This window comes from Phyllostomus discolor, chromosome 6 (assembly GCF_004126475.2).
Source record: "Phyllostomus discolor isolate MPI-MPIP mPhyDis1 chromosome 6, mPhyDis1.pri.v3, whole genome shotgun sequence".
NCBI classification, from domain to species: domain Eukaryota; kingdom Metazoa; phylum Chordata; class Mammalia; order Chiroptera; family Phyllostomidae; genus Phyllostomus; species Phyllostomus discolor.
In genome coordinates this window covers 61,332,800-61,358,655 of record NC_040908.2, presented here as the reverse complement: position 1 = coordinate 61,358,655, position 25,856 = coordinate 61,332,800, and the positions used below count along the sequence as shown (strand labels likewise).

At 50.2% G+C, this 25,856-nt stretch overlaps 1 protein-coding gene across 1 annotated transcript in view; it reads right to left on the bottom strand.

Annotated features, from left to right (window-relative positions):
* The window catches only part of TCF7L1 (transcription factor 7 like 1), a 150,050-nt gene that overhangs the window by 2,392 nt on the left and 121,802 nt on the right, over window positions 1-25,856 (bottom strand). The window contains exons 4-11 of the mRNA XM_028516029.2: window positions 16,778-16,861; window positions 4,518-4,650; window positions 3,570-3,672; window positions 3,239-3,322; window positions 1,998-2,141; window positions 1,196-1,355; window positions 1,001-1,108; window positions 221-296 (exon numbers count right to left, since the gene is read on the bottom strand). Of these exons, the coding sequence (XP_028371830.1) occupies window positions 221-296; window positions 1,001-1,108; window positions 1,196-1,355; window positions 1,998-2,141; window positions 3,239-3,322; window positions 3,570-3,672; window positions 4,518-4,650; window positions 16,778-16,861 (892 nt within the window). The remainder of the gene's footprint in view (window positions 1-220; window positions 297-1,000; window positions 1,109-1,195; window positions 1,356-1,997; window positions 2,142-3,238; window positions 3,323-3,569; window positions 3,673-4,517; window positions 4,651-16,777; window positions 16,862-25,856) is intronic.

The following is a 25,856-nucleotide window of genomic DNA, read 5'->3' as shown; positions in this document are numbered from 1 at the left end:
CTTCTCTGAGCCTCTTAATTGGCCGTCTCTAAAAAGGGGGTTAAAAGTAACACTCACTTGAGTATACATGAGGCAGCGGCCCTGAAACATGGCAAATGGCAGCTGTTGGAATCCAGCACTGTCATAGCACCCGTCACAGACCCGGGTGTAATGTGCAGGTGGGGGCAGCCGTGACAGCGGGAAGGCAAAGAAAAGAGGCAGTGACCTCCTCCAGACTCACCCTCTGCCTCTTGGACTTGCTGCTGGGACTGTGTCTGTGACAGTTGCTTTTCTCTCTTTCTCTTCTTTTTCTTACCCTAAAAAATATGGCCAAAGGAAGAGGTCCCTGAGACAGAGCAATTGGCTTTTCAGGGTGGTGTCCAGATAGGAAGTGGGGAGCAATCAGATCAGATGGGCCCCGCCCCGTCCAGGGGTGCCACCCTCCCTGCCCCATTCAATCCTTCCTCTCTAAGTCGGGTGTCCTGGTCTTTGGAGGGCCTTGCCTCTCACTGCACTCAGGCTTGCTTTTCCATCTCTCTCCCTAGCATGGTGGTTCTTGATCTTTTCCTGAGGTGTCCTAGGTCCCACTGAAAAATCTAATACAGCTACAAACCCTCTTACCAGATAAAAGCAAGTAAGAACATACATACAAAAACCTGTGTAGCTTCAGGGAATTATCAGACATGCCAGCTGAGGTGCACGCACTGGTCTCTGGACCCTAAACTAGGAACCCCTGGCCAGGGGCGTTCTACCACCGGGAGCTAGCTCATGGCTCATACTGCTCCCTGAAGTAGGGAGTTGAAGGATGGGTCCAGGCCAACGGAAGGGGCACCAATTTAAGCCTGTTGTCAGGACATCAAAACCATGTCCTTGCTGATCTCCCGAGAACTGAAATGCCTTCTGTATTTCTATAGAAACATGGGCTTCTCCCTGGCCTTAAGAGTCCTCCATCCATGCGGCTGGTTCCCCTCTCCCCCTTCCTCGTGCCTGTGCTGCTCCTGGGGCCTGGGTGGGCACGTACGTAGTTGTCCCGGGCCGACCAGGTGGGGTAGAGCTGGGAGTGAAGCTGCCGCTCCTTCCGGGCCAGTTCGTAGTACTTGGCCTGCTCTTCTCGGGACAGGTTGTGCCACTGTGGGAGAGAGGGCCAGAGAGGGCAGGGAGCAATGAGTGCAGGGGACACGGCCCACACCGCCTGGAGGGTGAGCGCGGATCTTACCTTTCTCCCCAGGATTTGGTTAATGGCTGCGCTTTCCTTCAGGGTGCACTCAGCCACCACCTTGGCCCTCATCTCCTTCATATACAACATGAAGGCATTAAGAGGCTTCTTCACGTGGGGTTTCTTCTCTTCCTCCTTTTTCACCGTGACTGGTGATTTCCTGGGAATAGGTTAGCACGTGTCAGCTGCCATCCAGCTCCCCAGTCCCCGCCTCTCTGTGCGGCTAAGGGCCCACGGCGCTGAGGAGGGTAGATGAGCCGCTCAATGCTAATTCAAGTGGCTGCTCTCAGCACCTGAGCATCTCCCACTAGTAGCTCCAAGTCTCTGGATCACCTAGGCCGTATCTATGAAAGGAGACTTTCGTGATGAAGGAGCAGAGGGTGGTGGTGACATGCACTGGTGATGGTGATGGAGAGGAGGGGGCAGGACCCTTTGGCAGACGCAGGGGAGGGGCTCTCCCGGGCCAGGAGGCACCAACTGGCTGCCCTGCCCTTCAGTCTGGTGCTTGTCTTGGCTCAGCCACAGGTCAACCATGTGACAGCGGGAAAATTCCTTTCCAGAGGGAGGGAAACTAAAAGCTTTCTCTGATTCTCTTGCAGCCTCTAAATCCTGACTGTAAAGCTTTTTTTAATGTGAGAAAAGATGCTTAATGTCTCAGAGAGTCAAGAGGGACTGTTCTTAGGGGAGAGGATTTGCAGAGGGAGGCTGCAGGGCTGCCCTCTGAACGCCACTAGGAGAGAAAAATACATAGCAACCGTCACCCAGAGACTGGCCACCCCAGCCCAGACCCCGGGCTACTCACGCGCTCACAGCTGGGCTCAGGCTGGGGGGCGCCGGCTCCTGCTTGACGATGGGGGAGACGATGGCGGGGTGAGGAATCCCTGAGGTGGGCAGACCAGGATGGGCCGGAGCCACCATGTGAGGGGAGAACCGACTGGAAACCAGGCTGTGCGACAGGTTGAAAGGACGAAAGAGGGACTCAGGCTGAATGCTTGTCACCCAGCAGAGGACTCGGGTGGCTCCCTGCCTTTAGTGCGGAGGCACGTAAACAACTCTGCGATGGCCGAGTTTGAGGGATGGATGGCCATTCATTGACCTTGCTGGACAGAACCAGGTCTGGGAAGCACCCAACAAGCCCCCGCTCCCCTACAGGGTTCCTATTTCTGGTGCTGGAAGCGAGTAGGATGAGAAACAGACAAGATGGTATCATGGGTCCGAACAGGGTACACAATGGGAAAATAGGGGCTCACGTGGGTTGTACTTCCTGTCATTAGAGGTGCTGTTGTCAGGTAGAGCTGGTCCCTGTGGCCCTGGAGTCCCCTTTACTCCCCACTCCCCTGACATCATTTCAGGAAAATCAGTCTCCCAGTCTCTGGCTTTAGTGACTGCACTCAAAAGAGCTTCAGTGGACTTTCCACAGATGCCTCCTTTTTTGGGTATATACATGTGTGTGTACAGCTGTAAAAATCCAATGAGTTGTATACCTAAGATGTATGCATATACTATTATGTTTTTCTGTTTTACTTCAATGAAAAGTGGGTAGTACGATCATCTCCATGAATAGGCCGCAAGAAGGATGCACCAGAAATACTGAGATCCACAGAGCTTCCAAACTCAAAGGTAAGGCAGGTAGTGCAAGCAAGTAAAGCAGGCCAGATGCAATACCATGGGGTATGGTGGTGGGTTCTGGGAAAACTACAGAACCCCTAAGAAGTGGTTCTCAGAGTGTGTCCAGATCAGACACATCAGGAGCTAGGTAAGGAAAAAAAAAAGTTTCAGGGTCATGAAGCTCAGCATGTGGGGACACGTGACCAGCGGGTTAAGTGCCAAGGCTTCGAAGTTCTTATCTTGGAGAGATGGGGAAAAAGTGACCCTGTGGGCATGAGAATCCTTCCCACCAGGGAGGCGGGAGAAAAAGGGAGTCTGGGCCTCCTCGTTTGCTGCCAGGAGAAGGCTGTTTAATGGTCAGCAGTGGCAAGGACACTAGTGGACAACCATTCCCTGCACTGCCACTCTGTGTTCACAGCCCATCTCCGGACTCACCTGGACATTGAGGCGTTCATGGCGAGGGCAGGGTACGGGTGCCGGAAGCCACCAGGAGGAAGGGAGTACATGGGCTGTCCTTGCCTGCAGGGGTTAGGAGCAAGGGAATCTGGTCAGCATATTGGGTAAAATGGGAGTGTTCAGGACAGAGAAGGAGACGGGTTGGGGAGAAAGGATGAGAAACAAATGGCAGGAAGTGGGAAGTAAGGCTTGGGAGGAACCTGGGTGGGTGGGGCAGCTGTATACAGCCCCCATGGGCAGCTGGAGGTGCACAGAGCAGAACTGAGCAGAAGGAAGGAATGAGGGTGAGAAAGGCTCCAAGTTTCCTTACTGTGGGACGAGCCAGCCGAGGGGGTGGGGGATTTGTCCGACAGCTCCGGGAGACAGTGGGTAATATGGAGACAGCTCAGATGGGTGAGGGGGCCTGGGGATTCCTGCTTCCAAAGAGAGATGTGTCAGACCACTCCCTGGCCCTGACGGAGCACTTTAAAATAACATCATCTGGGAGGTTCCGTGCCGTGTCCCTACCCAGGCGTTCTGGAGCCTGGAAGATCTTTTCTTTTGCTATCAGTGCCTCGCCACCTCCCTAGCTCTGCTGGCCAGCTGGTCAAGGACTTGTTCAGGAAGGCCGGACTAATGCAGTCTCTCTGGCTATACGGGTCCCATTTCTGTTGGCAGCGTTAACTCTCAGCTGCTTATACTGGAGTTGGGATCCAAGAGAGGGACAGGAAATTCTGCACTGACGGACCCAAGCTGTCCCCAGAGTCAGTAGCTCACTACTTCTCTAGGAAACCTGCCTCATCTATGGAGAAACAAACTTTGGATTCCAAGTCCACATCTGTCCTCCTTATTATCTGTAAGTTGTAGCAACTGTTTCTCTAAAGAAGGGCCCCCAAATACTTTGATCCACGGTAACTCTGCAGGAATTTCATGAAGACTATGGCGCCCCGGGACAGACGGGTCTGGTGAACAAGTTAAAAGAAGCCAACTCAGCCTTGCTGCTGTACAGCCTGTAGTGTGCTAGATTTCAGGGAGAATAAAGCCAGGCCCCATGTCGCTTAATTCCCGTCCACCCTGACAATAACCCTGGGGTGCAGCAGAAGGTGCAGATGAAAAGAATCGACGTGGTTAAAGTTAGTGGTTAGGGCGACAGCCCAACTGAGAGTTGGTGGCGTGAGTGGCACCCAGGTCAAGTGGGTACTCCCTGACGAGAGCAGCCCGCCCCTGCCTTCCCCCTTGGAGCCCCGCACAGGGCCAGCCCCTGCAGCTGCAGACTCACCTGTCTTTGGATCAATCTCCGGGGAGAGGTGTGTAGGAGGGGAGCCGGGGGAAAAGTGGTCGTTGCTGTAGGTGATGAGGGGTGTCAACGGGTGCATGTGATGTGGGTGCTGAACAACAGGAACTTTATTCGACTGAAAGACGGAGAGAAAGAGACTAGGGACAGTTGCCAAGGAGATGGAGAGTAAAATCAGCTGTTATTTACCGCGTCGAATTTGTGCCAGGGATTTTCCAGGAGACACCCCCCCTCAACCCTCCTACAGCCCCTGAGAGACAGTAGCAGAGGAGGCATTACACCCACCCTCCAACACACGCTCTTCAAAACAGCACGCCCATGAGCCCTCACATAACCAGCCGGCTGTCACTTCCAGGCCGCACAGACACAACCCCCGGGCACTTCCAGTCACACCCCACTCTGCTGACCGAATTACCCCACGGTTTCATTGGAAATGCTGGCGAATGGAAGGGGCATGTACCATTATTTATGTAACTGCTAAGAGAAAAACCCTGGCATATCATGGACATATCTCAATTTCAGAAATGCTAAAAATGGGAAAAACCTGCCATGTCCTAGAATCGGTAAACTGAATCTTTTAAAATGCTTTGAAGTAATCTAACTTAACAATAGGATCTTATAAAAAGAGCTGTAATTTATCCTGCACTACGAGCACAGGGCTAGGTGTAATGCTTGGTCCCTACTATAACCTACCAAAGGAGCTATGATTATTGCCATCTGAGGAGGAAGAAATGAGCTCGGAAAGATCAAGTGCCTTAGCCTGGGACACCGAGCCAGGTGGCGGCAGAACTGGACTCACACCACCACTTTCTCTGTGTTATCGGCCTCCCCAAGAACCTGATCAAAACATCTTGGTCAGAGAGATAGGATAGACATACTTTTTTAGTGTGTCTGTTTAACAAAGAGATTTGTAAAAAGGATGGCAATATGAAGGCAGCTGAAGGGCTTGAACTCCAAACTGCTGTCTTAAGTTTGGACTCTCCATTCTTAGATTCTAGAAGCCCTTTTTCCCTTTCACGTGGTGCCCATTGGGTGCTCACAATGCAAACTCCAGTCTGTACATCTCCTAGGCATCTCTGTGCTGGCAGAAGTCGTCGTCCATTTTCAGTATGTCGGGCAGAGATGGGAAGCTGAGTCCTGGAGCAAGGCCCTGAGCCCAAGGCTCTTGCTCCCAGACCCGCAGATGTGAGGCTGAGAGTTCAGACCTTCTGAACCACAGCCACTATAGGTGGCGCTGGCACCTGACTGGGCCCTGCAGGTACCTGGTGTTGAACAATTTCCTAAGTGCCGCCCGGCCCCCCTTCACGGCTCAGATTTATAGAATGACTACAGCTAAACAACTAAACAAACAAACAAACAACAAAAAACCTCCATGATAAAAAAGACAAAACAGAAGAACACCAAAATACAAAATATAAACAGTAGTTATGTTTGAGTGGTGGAACTATGGGTGATTTTGTTTTGTTTCCCTCTCTGTATTTTCCAACTTTTAATTATTATCTAGTTAAAATGTATACTTACGACAAACACAAATTTTCTAAGAAATAAATGGAAGCTATGTTATAAAGCATTGGAAACCACTATCACCCCAGCCTTATCAAGTCACTGTTAGCATTTTGGTGTGTCTCCATCCAATTAGACATTTTGTGCATGTTTTTTATTTACATTTACTTTACTTACATCATTTGTAGCTATACTTTTAATTAAAAGACTTTTCAGCTTTACTGAGGTATAACTGCCAAGTAAAATTGTACTGACAGTGTACAGTGTAATGATTTTATATATATATATATATATATATATATATATATATATATATTTAAAAACACTTAATCGTAAATCGTATTATGAAATCCTGACTGCCTAAGTGCTGTTGACTTTGGCCTCATCCGGAGGCCAAGCAGCACTGAGTGCAGGAAACTCACAAAGCAGGAAAATATGAGTTACATTTGAAAATGTAGGTATCCTCACTTAAATGCTGTTATTACAGGTCTCCAGTAGGTGGCATCATTGTCCAGAAAATGGAGAGTCACAGAAAGAGTAAGGAAGATACGCTATTCCTTAGTCAGAGTCAGAAGATGTGGCTGGTAAGGGAGGAGGGCGGGCTCTTTAGGGCTGATTCAGGAAAGGCTCTCCTTGGAGGCTACCATCCCAGCAAAACTTCCAGCTCATTTTCTCCTCAGCTGCCTTCAGGACAAGGATGTCCACGCATAATCTCAGGCCCCGAGTAGGAAAGCCAGGAACCACCCTCCACCTCACAGTGATAACCCAGTAGAAACAGCACGCACGAGAAAAGGCATGGGTGTTTGCTCAGCACCACAGCTGAAGCCAGCTTTCTCCAAAGAAGAGCATGGCAGAGCCATCTTGGACCTAAATCCTTTAGTCTAGGCAAGCACACCCAACTCTTCCCTAGTCCAAGTGCTTCATGTCTACTTCAGTCTGTTTCTAGATTTGGTCCAAGCCAAACTTCTTTAAACTCCTATCCCCGAGGAAGCAATGTGTATCCTTTCTCCCACTGTTTGGCACTTACTTTAATTTTTTTTAAAATTTATTGATTTTAGAGAGAAGAAGTTTGGGGGGAGAGAAGAGAGAGAGAGAGAGAGAGAGAGGGAGAGAGAGAGAGAGAGAGGGAGAGAGAGAGAGGGAGAGAGGGAGAGAGAGAGAGAGAGAGAGAGAGAGAGAGAGAGAGAAGCATAGACTTATCATCCCACTCATTTATGCACCCATTGCTTGATTCTTGTATGTGCCCTGACAGGGGATCGAACCTGCAACCTTGGTATATCTGGATGACACTCTAACCAACTGAGTTACCTGGCCAGGGCTAGGACTTATTTCAAGTTCCAAGTAGAGCCAACAGCACTCAGCTCCACCACAGACCGAGGAGCTACCTCTCAGCAGCTTGTGTGAGGCCCTCACGCAGCCTCCTGGCTCCTAGTGTTCACTCACTATTTGCTTTTCTTCCTGATCCTGATTTCAGAGATAAGAAGGACAGGGTTTGTAGCTCAGGTAAAGATGAGCCTTGCCTTGGAGGCATCACCCACAAAGCAGCTCCAGACTGGCCGGCAGACTGTCCAGGAAACATACCCGGAGTTTCACTGGTTTACTAACTAGACCTGATTTCATTTATTTAAGAAATCTTTTCTATCTTCAATCGTCTATTTACTGATAGAGGCAACCTTCTTTTTTCACAACCAGAAGTGTTTTCAAGAGTCTGTGCTTAAACACAAGGCTGCGGGGAAAGGAAACTGGAATTGCTCCTGAAACGCCAGCCCCCTCGCAGCATTGTAACACACAGGAGAACGGGACCTGAAGTGGTCGGGGGCCAGGAGGGGACCTGTTTCCCGCAGTTTGCTGAGAGCACTCGTCTGTGAAAGAGCGAGCATTTCCCAGGGCTCTTGGGCTCCAGCTGCAACGCTCAGTGTGTCTTCAGTTCTCGTATCTGGGACACGTCACGCTGTCAGCTAGGCCAGGCGTATCCCAGTGTTTTTGATCATGCAACTCAATCAATAAAAAATGTTGGTTTTGTCATGTTTTTGTTGGTTTGTGATGTTATTAGTATTTTAAGAATTTATTTATTGATTTCTCTTTTGTTTTGAGAGAGTGAGAGAGGGAAGGGGGTGGGGGGAGAGAGGGAGAGAGAGAGAGATATCAATTCATTATTCCACTTATTGGTACACTCACTGGTTGATACTTGTATGTGCCCTGACAGGGGATCGAACCCCTACCCCAGTGTATTGGGATGACACTCCAACTTAACGACCTGGCCAGGGTAAAACTAAGTCGCCTGTGAATCCACGGAGCTGGGTTCAGGTGACCTGCCCTGCACTGCAGTGTGCTGACAACCAACACGGTTGGAGGCCCTGCGTACCGACCCCTCACGTTGCGAACGGTAAAGGGGGAGTTCTTCCTGATGTTTTAGATGAAAACATACAAAGGACCGTGTCCCCACCCCCAACCTCAATAGGATACCCGTATCTGTGTTCCCTGTAGAGGTAATTAGACTCACTGCTCAGAGCACAACTTCCTTTGCATGTGCCCCATTCCAGCTCCTAGGAAATCCTCACTTACACTCCTTAGCTGCCTTCCTCCTAGCCCCACACACTGGCACATCGCTTCAGTGACTATCCCTTCTACCCAACGAGAACTCATCAAGTATTGCAAGACAGCTGCCTGGTTCCCCGAGGCCTTCTTTTCTGGGCTCCTCTCTTCTGGCCCCCAGTTTACGCCACAGGCACCAAGGTGCGCAGCCAGGAGGCCGGAGGCAGACATGGGCAGAACCTGCACCTCTGAAGGCGCAGCTGAACCGCTGAACTATCTGGCCCTCCGGAATACACATCTTATTTGCATATTTCAAAGTTGCTAAGAGAATAATTCTTCAAAGTTTTCATTATAGGGGAAAAATTCTGTAACTATGTGACTAGAAAAAAATTCCGAGGTGCCTTAAATTAAATTACATCAGGCTGAAGGGTGGAAGGAGGAGACAAGAGAGGTTAATCAGTTCACAGTTGTGGGCCAAAACCGATAAAAGACTGCACCCACCCCAAACTAGCCCCTCTTCACCTTCTCCTACCCCTTTATCTGTAGCAAAATGACCTCCATCTTCTCCCCCAAACTTACTGTACAAAAGAGCCCGTCGGCACCGGAACAGCGCTCATGTCTGCTCTATCAGGCCTGCTGCCCATGGTTCAATTCAGACTGCATGTCCCAGGACCTGGTCCTCGTCTGGCTAGCATGTGGCTCAATAAAATCCTTTCTTTCATAAAAGTGTTCGGTTGTGAAAGTTTTTGTTTAACATATGTATGGTGACGGATGTAAACCAGACTTACTGTGACGATCGCTTGGCAGTATGTACAGACACCCAGTCACTGCGCTGTGCACCTGTGCAGTGCAGTGTGTCAGTGATACTGTAACAGGGTGCTGCCAAGGGGGGACCCCAAATAGGGACCCAGAACTCAGGGTGTCCAGGAAATATTAGGATGTCCTCATCACCCCGCCCCCCACAGGTGTGGGTTGGGGGAAGGGACACATGGAGCAGGGCCATTGAGAGCTGTTTTGCATAGCAACAGCTTTGTAGCTAACCTCTGGTGTGGTCATTTACCATATCTATAACCTTTAACTGGTTGCTTAGATATGTTAAATAGTCGTGGCCATGCTCTGAGCCAGGGGAATGGAAGTAACTTCCCCACCAAGATGTGACTGGAGGGCAGGTCGCCAAAGTTACAGTGCCTGCATGGGAGCTTGGAGAAAATGGCTCCATGACGTGGGGGCCACACCTGCCCAGACTCACGATGGCAGCTCAGTGAAGCTGGAAGAATATGAGAGTGCTGGCAAGTGTAGCCAATTGTGGGAGGAGTCCTAAATGGGGCTGCAGAGGAAGATTGGCACGGGGATTTAAACCCAGACTCGGCAGCCATTGGAGAGAGAACCATGAGGCTTTGCCAGAGTGGGGATCCCTGCAGCTTTAGAAGGGGGAACCACCACCCAGCTTCAGCAGAGATCCCGGTGACACAGCTGATGGTGCTGGGAACCGAGGGAGGCCTACCAGCTGAGACAGATTACTGAGAAGGACCAGGGGCTGTCTGAACCACGGACTTCTATTTCTTTTCCTGAGATACAGTACCCCAGACTGGGCAAAGGGGGAAGGAAGGACTGTGTGTGTTTGTGGGTGTTTTAAGGGACTTTGGGATTTTGATGAAGACATTAGGTCACTACTCTAAGTTTGTATAGCATTAAATAAACGTTTCCTTTCCTTTTCACAAATCTCTGGCATTGAGAGATGTCTTTCCTATAAGGTGGAGGACATAACGAACCTGGGGGGGTTCCTTTCGGTAACAGTATATCACCCTTGGCCACCCAGGCCCCCCTTTGTTCTGTAACACTACCTCAGTGAGTTTTTGTGTAAAAAAATAAAGAAAATACCAAGAACAACAATAAGAACAGCGAGTATTTATGTTGTATTAACTACGGGCCAGGCAGCACTCTAGGTCTTGTGAACGCACTGGAGAATCTTGTCTACTTAGACAAAATACCTGTCCTCACAGTACTTACATTCTAACGGAAGAGGCGGGCAATAAACTAGCTGAATAAATAATATATTAAACAGTGAAAAATGCTTAAGGGGGAAAAGTAAGCCAGGGATGGCAGATGAGAAATGAAGGGGGAATGGGTTGGAAGTTACACAGTTGGCCAGGGAAGGCCTCAGTGAGAAGTAACTTTCAAACAAAGGCCTGAAGGAAGTGGGGAGGGAGCCAGATGTGTGGACAGGTGGGGGAGGAGCATTTTGGGGAAGGAACACGAGTAGAGTGGTTTTGAGGCGGGTGTATGCTCAGCACATTGAGGAACCACGAGGAGGCCAATGGACTGGAGAGAAAGATGAGCAGAAGAGGGTCTATATTAACATGTTACCAAACATTTCCGGAGCTCCTAATATATGACAAGCAGCGTGCTACAGGCTATGAAGGACAGAAAGATCAGTCAAGAGCCTCCTCATCAGGCAACAGTAGAGATAAACTGCTCAGGGCACTGGAGTGCGTTCCGGCCCTTCTAAGCAGCGGTACTTTTGAGGTCTTTGCAAACGACACCAGGCAGAGAACTCTGGGTTGAATCTTCCCCATCAAAGCTCCTCCTTCTCACTGTTTGCTGACATTAACGTTGCAAAAGAGAACCTGACGTTACCTTTGTTTTTGTCCCTTTGTCCCTGGCCATTTCTCCCCCACACATAGATGTTGTGGAGAAAACAAAGAATTAAATCCTTGCAATTCAAATTGTTGTAAATGTCAATGTTCATTTACTTTGTAGAATTCAGGTAAGCTCTTCTAATCTATAAATTCAAGGTTTTGTTCCTGAAGTTTGTTTTGACTTTCATCTGTTGTTGCCTTCTTTCATTGCTTTGGTCTCTCTCAGGAACACTGTCTACAGACTCCCCACCCCCCCCACCGGTTTTTTCCTCTATCCTCTTTTTCAGGGTCATCAGTGCACACAGATTTGACTTGCCAAAATGTCCATTTGGCTCCATACTAAGATTACTAAACTGGGAGACATGAGTGAGGATTCCCCAAAGCTAAATCTCAACAGCAGAAGCTAATGGAAGGAATGACGGAGACAGGTAACCATCAACCTTTCCAACACTCGTGGGTGAGCGTTTGATGAGAAACGGGACGTTCACGGGGCTCCAAGGCCTCTCCAGAGCACTGTAGTGGGTACGCACGGCAGACACCACCAGAACCCAGTGGTCACAGTGTATGTCACCTGAATGGGACACACGGGCACTGCAGGCTGCCTCCCGCTGTGATGCACTCTGCACATCGTCAGTGCAGGGTGTTCTTGCCAAGCACACCCAGGAAACAATCAGATAAACCCAAATTGAGGGACATCCTTGAAAATGCCAGGGTCAGGTCAGGAAAGACGAAGGCAAAGGAACTCCACTAGGTACAGGAGATATGAGAGGCAGAGCAACCAAATGCAATGTGTGACTCCGGGCTGACTCCAGAAACACACACACGTGTACGCACACAGACACACAGCTATAACAAATAGTTACTGGACCATTTACTGAAACTGGAATCTATATTGTGAGCTAGCTAATAATACAAAATGTTACTTTCTTGATTTTGGTAACTATACTGTGGTTGCCATAAGGGAATGTCTTTGTTCAAAGGAAATACATCTAAAGTATTCAGGGTTAAAGGGGCACAATGTCTCCAACTTACTCTCAAATTACTTAAACAACAGAACAAAGCAAAACCCAGACCAGTGTGTGTGCAAGGAGAGCGAGCACGGGCAAGCATTGGCTACAACTTTTGAATCTGGATAAAGTGCGTATGGGAGTTCCTTGTATTATTTTTTTCAGTTTTCCCAGACATTTAAAATTATTTACAAGTAAAAGGGAACACTGTGCGTGCAGTAAGAATTGAAATCAGCACTGGAGGTAGAACAGAGAAGTGTAACGGGCTACGTGGCGAGTTCTGGAATTGTTTTGGGTCTGCACAGGTATACTGGTAGGAAAACAGAGACACTAGAGGTTTAAAGGGAAACTATAGCCAGTGTTTCCACTCGAGGACGGGCACGCTAGGCACTGGCTGCTCAGCTCGGCGGTGGAGCAGCGGGGCCAGCCACTCGTGAGAAGGAGGCTGGCTTGACAACCGCTCACGGGACACGAAGCTTCGAGACACACTTCTGAGCGTGGCCCAACGCGCAATGCCGAAACAGGGCACTTGCTTTCATTGAAGGTCACCACCTAGAAGCCAAGTTACAAGTGCATGTGCACGAACAAGATGGCAATGCTACAGAACAGAATGTTGTGAGTTGTAGGGTGATAGGTCTTTTTCTGTGTGCTTTGGCATTTTCCCAAGGGTTCTACACAGTGCATGAACTACTTTCACGGTTAAAAAAAAGATTTAATATAAAAAAAAGTCCTGATGAGAAGAGGGATTGGACCCAGGGGTAGAGAGGGGTTTTAGGAGGGCTGTATCTATTCTTCCCCAGACCATTTTTTTCGTCTAGTCACTCAACAAATGTCCCCTGAGCACCTCATGTGCACCAGGCATCGTGACAGGTGCTGGGTAACATAAATGTGAAGAAAACATGCAACTGCTTCTCTGTGTCGGCCACACTCTGGCAGTGTGTCTACTTGTTTTGTGTGGCTGGGCAGAGAGCTCCAGGGAGACAGTGGGGGGAAAGACGGGCTAGGCACATGGGGCCACGGCGAGGGGCTGGTTACATATAAAAGATTGTTGTTGCTTAGCTTTTAGAGCTTGTTTGGAAGGCATAAAATCCAAGGGGTAATGACACTTAACTCCATCCCCACACCGGCCCGGTGACGACCTGTGTAAACACATCTCTGGGAGAGGCGGCTGCGACCTGACTCACCGACTCCCTGCGCGTCTCAGGCTGTTGGCCTTGTGTGCCCTTCTCCCAGGGCAACCCTCACTGGAGAATAATTGGCTCACGACTCTAAAATGAGTTTAATAATCAAGTCTTTTCATTTTTCTAATAAAAAAGCCAGTGTCCAAACTTCCACGACTGCTTCAGTAACCTTCAAGTCCTGCCTCTGCCTCTGGCCCGGAGAGTCTGGCCCCCGGTACACTGGGATTGTCTCTGGAACTCCTTCCCCTTCTGCCTTCGGTGTGCAGGCGGGGCAGTGTTTCTCAGCGCTGCCTGCCCCTCAGAACCCCCGGGGAGCTTAAAGCACAAGATGCCAGCCCCACCCCAGACTAAATCATAACTCGGGAAGAGGAGATGCTAAATTCCACAGGCTCATTATCTCTATTACCGTTGCAATCCATCCATTTGATCTGGCACCTAATTTAGGACCTTATCACCTCTTAGACTGCTAATTAAATGGTATTTTAATTGTCTTTCCCCCTTTTAATAACAGCCGTGGTAGTGGTGGCAGCAGCGGTGGTAGTGGCAATAGCAAGCTAACAGTCGCTCACGGCTTACTCTGTGCTAGGCACAATTGTAAATTCATCACAATGCACTGGCTCATTTTTGCTCAACTCTAAGAGATCAGGTCCTTTTCTAATTCCCATTTATGGGTGGGGAAACCCAGGTAAAGAGGGATGAGGCGATCTGCCTGAAGCTGCACAACTAAAGGCGAAGCTGGAGTTTGAACGCTCCGCAGCACACAGCTGCCGCACATACACCGTCCTTCCCATGTGTCCCAGGCACTGGAATGAGATGCTTGGACTCGACAATTTAAAACAGTGCTTCTTCCAACCTGTAGAATTTCAAGTCAATGATAAGGTTTTCTTAATCATTAACCATGATTAACCATGAATGTTCCTTAAGCTTTTGAGGCCTGTTTCTGGTTCCCACATGAGACTACAGAATATGATAACACACAGTTTACTAGAAAATATCCATTTTGCTATCTACGAGGGGATTTATCAACTGTTTGTGCTCTACTCAAAGTAAGAAGCCCCACAACGCTGAATCCAGATCTGTGGAGCACACCTTTTCAACAGCTGGATGTCTGTGTGGCAGGCAGAGCTAAGGATATAGAACCTTGCTTAGAATTCAGGAATTTCATATATTTTTATGTCACACTAAGGTAATAAGTGAGGATGAGCAGCTGACTGATTGAGGTAAAGAGTTTAGCCCTGGCTGGTGTGGCTCAGCGGATTCAATGCTGGCCTGTGAACCAAAGGGTTGTCAGTTCAATTCCCAGTCAGGGCACATGCCTGGGTTGTTGGCCAGCCCCCAGCAGGGGGCGCACGAGAGGCAACCATACAGTGATGTTTCTCTCCATATCTTTTGCACTCCCCCTCTCTGTAAAAATAAATAAATAAAATCTTAAAAAAAGAAAGAGAAAGTGTCTAGAAAGGATATGGAAGCTTAGAGAAGGCAAAGAACTAACAATGGAATTGTAGAAAGCAGAGGATTGTAAAACACTGCCAGGTGTCACGGAGAAGAGAAAGCAGGGAAAATGACTGGACTTGGGTATTAGATGGCAAAGTGGAAAGCTGAGCCAGGCTGCAATGGGTTGGCTGAATAAATGACGCAAGGATGGAGGTGGAAGATTGAACTCTTGTGCAAAAAGTTGGGCAGGAAACATGGGAGTGGGGTGGGGAAGGATAATGTTCACAGGCAGAAGTGATCTGGGCACAGGCCTCTTATTTTATCTGTCACACACGGGTTGTTCTGTGTAGCAGGAAGGATGGCAAACTCAAAGAGTGCACGTGCTAGTTTTAAAGGGAACCCACTTCTCTAAAAGTAGATGGAGATTTTAGACAATGTGCAGAGAGATGGTATTTGGAGGAAAGAGAGGAGAGGGCCCTGCCTTCTCGAGGGCTGGAGTGGGCTGTAGGATGCTGCAGGGTGGGTGGGGGCAGCAAAGACTTGAAACAGTTAGAGAACTGGGCTGGGAGGGAACAGCCAGGTCTGTGGTAGGGTGGATGTGGGATGCCATGTCCTCCACCATGACAGACTCTCGCCACTAGAGGGCACCTGTACTTTGTGCTCTGCCATCTGAAATAGGCATCTGGAGGGGCATTCACCACCCGGGCCTGTTTCTGGGGTGTCTGTTCAGCTCCTGGGATGCCTGCTCAGCGGCTGCGCATGTCTGATGACTAGCCACAGAACCTCTCATGGGCAGCCTGCACCGGACGGCTGGTCCTGTCACTCACTGTTGCCTACAGATACTGGCCTCTCCTAGAGAGCGTGTGGACTGTGGTCTCCAGCTGTCTCCCCGGTGGAGGGCTATGACAGCCATCCAAGAACTACACATGATGGCGCTTTGTAAAGGACCAAGGGCTTGGCTCCCATAAGCGGTTCATGATTACTGGGGATCAGGGACTCAAGGCACCAGTATCTATCTCTATGTATACCCTCTTTCTCCTCAACTAGACGCTAAGCTTATAATGAAAAAGTACTATCAGTATTATCTTGAAATGTCTTGAATGCAAAGAAATAATACATCTGGGATTTGCTTTAAAACCACCTAGTGTGGCAGGAGGGGAAGTGTGGGGGAAAGGAAGAGGTGAAATTTTCCATAATAAAGTTTAAAAAAACATCATGCATTCCCAGGTCTCCTTATCTGTAAATGGCTAGATCATGCCAACTGGGCTTCCTTCTAGCTGCACCTGCTGTGACTCTGAGACTCACAGTACAGGGGTAACACCAGTTAGCTTGTGAGATATGTAGTCTTAAGGCAAGGGTTGCCCTTAAAAGTCCAGGAAAGGAATGCAAGATTCCAAGATCATCTTACTCGCTTTCCATTTCAGTCCAGTGCAAGTGCTGACATGGTCAGGAGACCTGATGGGGCCCCTTGCTCCTGTCTCCCAGGACCATTCAGACTGCCCTCTGCAGCCTGTGTAGCCACAGGGCTTGGAAGAACCTTGGCTGCCCCATGGGTTTTCATGTGCACGTGTCTTACTCCATTCTTTTCCAGAACACACTGTAGAGAAGAACTGCTTTAACTGTCGCTTGCAGCTCCAAGGGAGAAGCAGAGGCTGCATGAGCTCCGACAGAGGAAGAGCAAGCACCACTGCTCAGCGGAAGGGCCAGGGTTACCAGCCAGGGCCAGACGACCTTTCCAATCACACAGCACCCCAGGTGGGATGCTGCTGAGGTGGAAGGGGTGGGGAAGTGCACAGCCTCGCTGCTACAGCCCTGATGGCTGGGCTGCTCACACACCGGAGGCAGTACCACCAGACCCAGCAGCTTCGGGAGGGCAGAGGGGAGGCAGTGACAGAAAAGGTGAGTGTGAGTGTTCATTCCTTGAGCACTTTGAGAGACAGACTTACCAAGTGTGCTGGGGATGGTGACCTGGCGTCTTTGACTGTAGCACTGGAGGGGACATCCAGGAGGGGCCATTTCATCTGCAGGTACTGTATGGGAAACAGAAAACACGAAGCAGCTGGTGAGCAGAGGAGGAGCCCTGTGGTGGGGCTGTGAGTCAGAGATGTGATTCGCTGCAACGGCACATGCCCTGTGCTGCCCAAATGCCCCGAGGCAGAGCATACATGCATAACCACCACTACCACCAACAGCTGTCATTTGGGGGAACATGCACAGCCCTACAGAGACCAAAGTGTTCAAAGAGCCTGTTGGTGAAGGTCACATCCTCCCTGCTGTAGTCCTGGGTCAAGCAGGGCTCACCAAGGAAGCAAAGGCTCTCAGATGGCATTCCTACGCCATTCAGTTCTATGTCCTACAGCATCAAACACAATGCTTCCTAAGAAATCGCCTCTCCAGAAGGATCTGGTGAGTAGATGAATAAAAACCATCTGCCTGGCACTTGCACAGTCATGGGTAATATCTATTCATACTCAAGGTGCAGAACTTACTTCATTATAGTGTTTTTCAACCTTGAAAAGATAATCCAGTACACACCCTGCCTTTTACCATGCACTATTGCAGAAAATCCAAACCAAATAGTGAAACAGCACGTGTGCGCACACACACACACATTCTTTAAACAAACGAAGGCTTCTCCTTAACCCTGGCATGGCACAGTCTTTGGCAAGAGTCCGTGGAGAGAGGCAGAGAGGCCCTGGGAGAGCCTGCCTGCTCGAGGGGCCCTGGAGCTGAGCATCCACGGGTTTAGGGTCTTGCTCTGCCCGGGCGAGTGGTGTGACCCCAGGTGAGCATCATCACCCTGAGTCTCAGTTCCTAAGTCTGTAAAGCAAGGCCATTGTCATTAACTTTACTGGTTGTTAGGAGGATTAGGGACAGTGTCAAGTACTGAGCACGGTGCTTTTCATATGAGAGACCTTTGATAAATGGCAGCTGTGATTTCCACAAGCAAACCATCAGTCTCTGCCAGCAGGGAAAGCACGCATGTTGTCTCAGTGTCAACACTGACACGGTGCTGCCGGGCAGCAGACCAGCCACGCAGACTCGGCTGAATTCTCGAGGCTACGTGGAAAATGAAATCTCTAACAGGAAATGGTGGCTCCAGGAAGAGTTTCATGCAGAGACAAAAAGAAGTCTTCGAATCATCCCTTGCTCTGGCCACACAATCCCAGGAAAAGCCATGGTTTGGCCTTGACTGTGAGCACCAGATCGGATCAAGGGAGTGGGGCGGGCAGGGCTGGGCTTTCAGAAGTGTCCACGGGCAAGAATAACAATCTCAGGACGCGTCTACCAGGGGCCAGGGGAGAGGCACACGGCGGGCATGATGGGCCCTGCAGGCTGGCTGCAGGAGGCCCGGGCGGTGAGAATGAGCGAGGGCGTGGGGCCTGGGTGTAAGGATGGTCTTTCCGCGCCGGGTCCTCCGGCCCCTGCAGGCCCAGCCTCAGGGGCCTCCATGCCCATCCTCTGGGGGTCTGATCTTCTTCCTCCACCCTTCCCGCCCCCACCCACCTCCCTCTCTACCAGGGCTGAGCTGGGATTTATTTAAATGTTTACACGGCAAGTTTAAAAAGCCCAACAAATATTGCTATCATTAGTTAAAACCAATTTTCTCAGTGAATAACAACATTTTTGCTACACTGGCAGTTTTCAAAGCATCCTGACACACATATCCCCATCAGTCTCTGCAGTCACCCCGCTGTGACAAGTCCGGCAGACCACGCCCTCCCCCCCCAAGTCTGCAGGCGAGCTGAGGGAGGCAAACGCAAGGTAAGCAGCTCAGCCCAACTTCACAACGAGAGCTGGGCAGAGGTCTCTCAGCCTCAAATCCCACACTTTTCACCACAACGTGGGTCCTAAAGCTGTTCACGACCCCAGCTTTTTTTAAAAAAAAATATATTTATTTATTTTTAGAGAGAAGAAAAGGGAGGGAGAAAAAGAGAGAGGAAGAAACATCAATGTGTGGTTGTCTCTCATGCAACCCCCACTGGGGACCTGGCCTGCAACCCAGGTTTGTGCCTTGACTGGGAATCGATCCGGTGACACGTTGGTTTGCAGGCCTGCACTCAATGCACTGAGCTACACCAGCCAGGGCACAACACCAGTTTCTTAAATACCGCCCCCCAGCCCCACCTCTACTCTCATGGGCTTTTCTCTCTCCTTTCCTGTCTTGAACAAGGCTGGCCACTCGGGAGCTGAATGAAGCTGAATGAAGACGTACACATCAATGATGTCCTGTAGGGACCAATGAGGGGGACAGAGCTTATTTACCCTTGAGTGTTAAACATCACACTTATTTCCCTAGAAGCAACTACCAAAATATTTGTTGTTTGAAGTTGAACTATAATCACAAATATCAGGCGCTAAAGAAGAGTGCCCCCCACCCCCAACTTCCCTCAAAATACAACAGAAGGCTCCTAAAATCCATCAGCTCTATGGGCACCCGACTTGCTATTTAGAATCGTGAAGATGCATGCTGAGCGTACCTCGTCCCTGTTGGCTTGCAAAGGCTATTCTTACACCATGTGGGGCGGCCCAAGGCATCTGCCTGCACCCTAGTTTGGGACACTGCTAGAGTGTTGGGTCTTATCAGATGACCTCATGGACCATCAGGCATAGAGGCTCGTAGGGTTCTAACACGGGCTTTCTCAACCTCGGCTCTACTGACATTTTGGGCGAACAATTCTTCGTCGTGGGGGGCTGTCCTGTGCATTGTAGGATGTTTAGCAGCAACCCAGGCTTCTGTCTACTAAATGCCAACACCCCATCCTCCTGTCCACTTGTGAAAACCAAAAATGCCTCCAGACTTTGCCAAATGTCTCCTGGAGGAGCACAACTGCCTCCAATGAGACTGCTCTCCTCGGGGTGAGGAGCTGGTACCCAATATACTTTGTGTGGTGTGACGGTCAGTCTGCCAAGGCACCGGGGCTACCAAGGTGCGAACGTATAATAAATCACACACCACCCATAGTGAGGATTTTAGTAATAGCTGCTGTTTTGGGTTATCTATCACGTGCTTGGTGTCTCACCTAACCACCCAGAAGTGTGGAATTCTGGTGGGAGGAGGAGGCCACATTGGCCTCAGGGTCCACTCTCATTCACTGGCTTTATTTTTTAAAATTTTACTGAACTTATTGGGGTGACACTGGCTAATAAAATTATATAGGTTTCAAGTGCACGTCTGTAATACAGCACCTGTATATTGCATCGTGTGTTCACTCACTCACTTTAGCTGAGACCTGGAAGCTTCGGAAGTGGGTGGGAATTTTCAGCTCTGTCCACCTCAGAAGTCTGGTCGCCTTGCAGATCTGTCAGACAGCTGAGGAGAGGTGGTCCTGGGAATACTGTGCGTCTGTCTAGCCTAGGACCCCTCCTGCTCCAGCCCATCCTGGAGGTGGAGGGTGCTGTGTGTGGAGAGGGATACACTCTGGGAAGTAGAGAAATGAAGGGCTGTCACTTCCCCTATTGCACCTTTCTGCCTTTTCAAGATTTTGAAGTAATGAAGGTGGTGGTGATGGGGTGGAGTTGGGGGGAGACAGACGGATAAAAACACTGGTGCCCCCTGCAGCTCAGCCATGAAATGCCTCTGGGTAGTAGTTCTGAGGGAAAGGAGCACTCTAGAGGGACAGCGGACCTTCCCAGAACCAGGCACAGGGGCAGAAAGAGCCAGCAACACCCCTGTTCTCCTCCCCGACAAATTTGTAGGTGATTGGGTAGTTCTGAATCTCCAGGTTAGGTACAGCTCAATGTTCAGTGGAAATAAACTTCTTGATTGCAATTCTCATGTAAGCCAGGCCCAGGATACCCCGGGGGAGCCACTCCTTGGTAGGAGCATGTCCTTGGGGATGAAGACGTTTTCACCATCATGGCCCGTGGGCAAATTAAAACTGGTTTCTCTGAGGCCGGTCTGGGCTCCATCAGCGGGGCCCTGACCAGTGTGTCGTAGCCAGGCCGCAGTATGCAGGAGGGTGGTCCGGCCACCACCTCCTGCGGACACTCAGTGGAATGTGAAACATGGGACCTGTGTGGCAGCGGTGCAACCGACGGCCAAACCACAGCAATGGCCACTGCTTATGAGATGTCAAGGGGATATAAGGAATCTCCCTGATACTCAAAAAACCAAAAAACACCCAGAACTACCCAAATGGCAAGCACACCACCCTTGGTTTACATATGCTGCTCAATATGCTGCTGCGTGCTGGGACTCTGAGACAGGACAGGTGCACAGTCCCCCGATCTTGCAGGAACTCTTTTTTGGAACAGGGTTCCACGGAACACACTTGGGGAGATTCCGCTGTTGTGGTTCACAGTGAGGTAGAGGGAGGCTGTGGTTTAGACCCTGATAAAAAGGCTTCTGCTCCTTCTCACTGGAACCGATTCTGCGTTCCCACAGCATCCAGGAGGTGTGTGTCTGCCCAGGGACGGGGTCCCAGCACGGACACACTCTGTGTTCCCCAGGTAAAAACTATTTGGTCAGAGTGGCTTGTTTGTTCCTGCAGTATTCTGTGGAATGCTGACCGCGAGTGTTTTAGGATTTCTACTTCAACATTCCTAAGAAAGAAAGAACAAAAGTTTTCTTTCTTGTGACATCTTTGTCAAGTGTGGCTTTGGAAGTTATTTTGGCTTTGTGATTTATAAGGGGTGCTGTTCCTCTTACTTAATGTTCTGGGCCCCTTTCTGCATCTTGGGCCCCTGCCCAGGCCCTCCTCGAGGTGGCCGCTTGGCCGGGTGGGCTGCTTCTGTCGGACTTGGGCCTGGGGAAGGGTCCCTGTGAAGGGAGCTCCCGCCAGGAGCCAGAGCCCCCCTTCCTGCAGGGAGGCGGAGACTTGGTCCTAGAGAATTCCCTGCTTAGCTTGAAGACTATACAGCAGATTAATTGCAGCTGTGCCCTGGAATTTCCCCAACACACAAATCTTCATGATGTAAAACAGCTGGGAGGAAATCCCAGCATGCTCTGTACAGAGGCTGAGCTGCCAATGAGCTACGGGGATTAACCCTCCGCCTCCCAGGAGGTAGGGAAGGCCCCTCCCCCAGCTTGCTTTGGTGTGGACAGGACTGTGGGTGAAGACGCCCACATTCTCCCCATTCACACGGTCTCACAGAAAACCCTTTAAGCGAGGCCTATGCAGGAGAGGAAGCAAAGCTTCATGTTACAGAGTCAACAGCAGTGCTCCCCGAAGGGGTGCAGTACAGTGGGAAGCAAGGAAACGAGTCATCCCCAAAGATTCCCAGGTGAGAACACCCCACCCCACAGAATCCCTTCTACTGCTCTGCGGGGGGAGGAACAGGCCTGGTGCAGAAAGAAAGACCCTCTTCTCTAGCTGTCCAGTCTTTCCTGTCTCTCTGGCTCCCCAACAGTAAACAGACTCTGGGACCCCAGAACCAGGACCCCTTTAATAAAGAGAAGCTTTCCCACGCCTCCCTCTCAGAAATCGTATTGTGCACACAGCCTTCCGAGAAAACATCCTAGAAACCCAAGCTCGCAGACAGACAGCTGCCTACCACACAGCCATGAGGACACGATGCTCTCCACTTCTTTTTAAGGCAATTTTTAACATCGAGAATCATTACAAATGACAATGAACAAATGATCTGTTTCTCCTTACTCTATTTTGCCACAACTGGTGATGAAATCATTTCTCACCAAGACTCCTACTGAGAGTTTAGACTTCTAAAAACCAGCCTACCAGATCTCTCCCCTGCTGCAAATGCTTCCTTGGTTGTTTGCTAGGCAAAGGGGCACTTACCAGCCATTTGGCTCACCTACCCTTCTGCTTCAACCCTCCAGCTCCCACCCCCAACACTAGTGGCACTGAAGTCTTTCAGGATAGAGCCGTATTGCTAAGCTGGTCCCCAGCCTAGCATGTGCTTTACTGGTGTGAAACTTTAACTCCTATTTCAAAATCCAGCATCTCGGTCACCTTCCTAGACAAGCCTTCTCTGCTCTCCGTGGGAGTCAGTCGCTCTCCCCTCTGTGCTGCAGCTGTGCTGGGTGTTCCCGTGGCACGCAGCATGCGGCGATGTCATCCATTTACAAGTTCTGTCTGTGCTCTGGACTGTAAGCTCCTCAAGGGTCGTGCCCGCACCTCCAGCTCCTCACCTGGAAACCAACATTCACCATGTGCCTGTCCCACCTCGAGCCTCAGCACGTCATCAGTGCTGTGAGCCTGGTTTCCACGTCCGTGACAGTGGACTGTCTGGCCTCTTCTGAATCCTTTAGAGGTGTGGAGTGTATACAACGGAACCCTTTTCACTCTTGTGTGATTGGTTCTCACATGAATTGGCTTAGGATCGCCAAGAATTTGTAAATGCAGCTTGGAGGTGGTGGCCGCCTTCTCTGCCAGTTCCTAGAGTCCTGTTTAAGATCTTCTATTTTCTGTCAAAATGGACATGCGTTATTTCAAATTTGAAACTATACCAATAATGAGCAATGAACTCATCAGTGAGGAGGTAGAAGGGCGTTCCCAAGTGGGAACAAGGGTTGAGTTTCCAGGAGTCACTGAAGACGACAAACTGAAAGTATTGGGAGAACTGGTTCCCAAACACGATGGCTTAGACAACGTTTCAGGAGCAAATGAATAAACAAACAAGGTTTATGCTCCTATCCTCCATCTCCTTTCCTACTGGTGAGTAGTTTCTGCATGCATTTAGTCTGGGGAAGGCCCCAAATCCCAGACACGATCCCTCTCTTCGTTTCACTCAGGTGTGGAAGGTGGGTTCCTTCTTGGGGTTTTGACTGGGGAATTGTTATAAATAAGTCCATATTGCCCTAAAATAAGCTACTTTTCAATTAAAAAGGACAGAAATCATTTTCCTTGGAAAACTTATTTAGAACCACACTTTTTTTTTGCAGTGTTTTAAACTAAGGAGGTGACTTTTCTCTAACATTGGTCACTGACAGCAGAGGGTCATGTGGTCACTGACAGCAGAGGGGCTCCAAAAGTGTTTCATGGCGAACAGTAGCTCAGAAAGAAGAGTGGGTTGGCTGGGTTTCAACTGCCCCATAAACGCATTTCCTCCTTTTTCTCCCAATAATTCCCTTTCTTTCCCAGATGGCGTCCTAGTATTCTCTCCCCTTCTCATTTTAGAGAACCTGCCACCTTTGCCTGCCAGACCCGACCAAAGGTTTGTCCATAAAACCCTTGGTTTTCTCCTACAGGCCAATTTCCAGTGTTGGAAGAACAGCACAGGAGGCGAGAGACCAGGGTTCTGGGCTCTGGGCTTGACCCTCTCACCTTTAAAACAGGGATATTTTACTTCATCAGCTTGGAGGCAGGGACTGGGACCAGACGGCCTCCTATGCAGAAAAGAAAACCAAGTGCGGCCGTCTGCCCACACCACAGCCGGTTCCTGGGAGAGGGGACTGGGCTGAGGTGTTCAGCCGGCACAGGATCGGGAATCCTGGCTGATGCCCCGTACAAACTGTCTGCCTGAGGAGGCTACCTCACCTCACAGAACTTCTGGTGTCTCACCTGCAGCAGGAGAATAGCAGCACCTACCACCTGGCATGGTGATTATCAAGTATGTCGGCCACTCAGGAGAGAACCAAGCACAGTGCTAAGGCATGTGGTGAGCTCTTAAGAGGTATGTGTTTAGTCACTAAAAGTTATTTTTGTTTAATAAGCCTTTGGCCTGCACCTGACCCCAGGACAGGGAAGAGCTGATTAGCATACAGTTTGGCCACTCACTCATCTCTGGGTGCTTTCCGATGAGTGAGGTTCTGGTTCAGCGGTAAATGCTTAGTAACTGGCTCTTGGAGCAAAAATACAAACACAAACACAAACCCTGCTTTGTAGCATGTGCTGGTATCCTTGGGGTAAATGCTCTACTCCCCCCATGGATGGTTTGAAGGGGCGCTGGGGTGTCGCTGATGGTAGTGTTGGGAAGAGGCACTGCCCGCTGCCCGGGGAGCGGAGGGAGTTGGGGTGGGGCTCAGGGCCTGCATCTGGGACTGCCGGCTCTGCTCATCAGACGGTCCTGGAAGGCTGACACACATGGCCCTCGGCTGAAGCTTCGCCGTGGCTGCCTGGCTCTTCCTCCTCTCCTGCTGATTTGGGCCTTGTCATGGCCATGTCCGGGGTAAGCGGACAGCACGCCCCTCCCATCAGGTGAGACCATCTGCCTGGCCCCTACTGGCCTCTGCCCTGCTCTCTGGCCCGCACATGCGCACCCATCGTGTTCACCTAGCGACAAATGAGCACTGATTCCACAGCAGCACACAGACGGCTGCCTCACCGCGAGAACAGCTGCACCGTGTCCCTCCGCATGGAGCTGTCGGAGTGCTCGGCCGCTTCCATGTTCACAGACAGACAGGTGCTTCCCAGCCTTCCACTGCGACAAATATCCTCCAACACTCGTCCTTTTGTTCATGAACAAGTCCGGTCGTAGGATACATTTAGGTTTTGAGAAGTATTACCTCCCAGTCTACACAGCTACCAACAACACAAGAGAGCTCATTTCCCATAACCATGCCCACCCAGTGTTATTCAACTCATTGATCTTTGCCAAATTGGCAGGTGGAAAACAGTAGCTCATTGTAGTTTCAATTCCCATTTCTTATTGTAAGTGAGGCTGGGAATTGTCAAATGTACATGTTCTAATTTGAAGGCTAGAAAAAAGATGTGTGTGGCCAAGAGGGAGTGGGCTCACAGTCTCCCAGGGTCAGGGATGGGTGGGAATGCAGTCTGCAGGGGTAGGGGCAGGCAGGGCCGAGACACGCTGGGGAGGGGCCCCCGTGGCTCCTCACACCTTCCACAGGACTGGGCAGCCTCTCCTGCATACGACCTTTGCTCAGACGGAAGAAGGGCAGACCGATTGGCGTGTATGAGTTGGGGGTTGGGGGAAGGGCCCCGGCAGCCGTGCGTGTGGCTGGGCGAATGGGGCAGCTGGCGCACAGCTGCACTTTCTCGTTCTCCCTCCTTCCCCGCCCCGTTCTTGCACACGCTGCTTCCACCACCTCACCAGCCCTCACCACTGGCTTCCATTCCAGCGCGGCTACCTCCATTACTGCATGGCCACTGAGGACTGAGG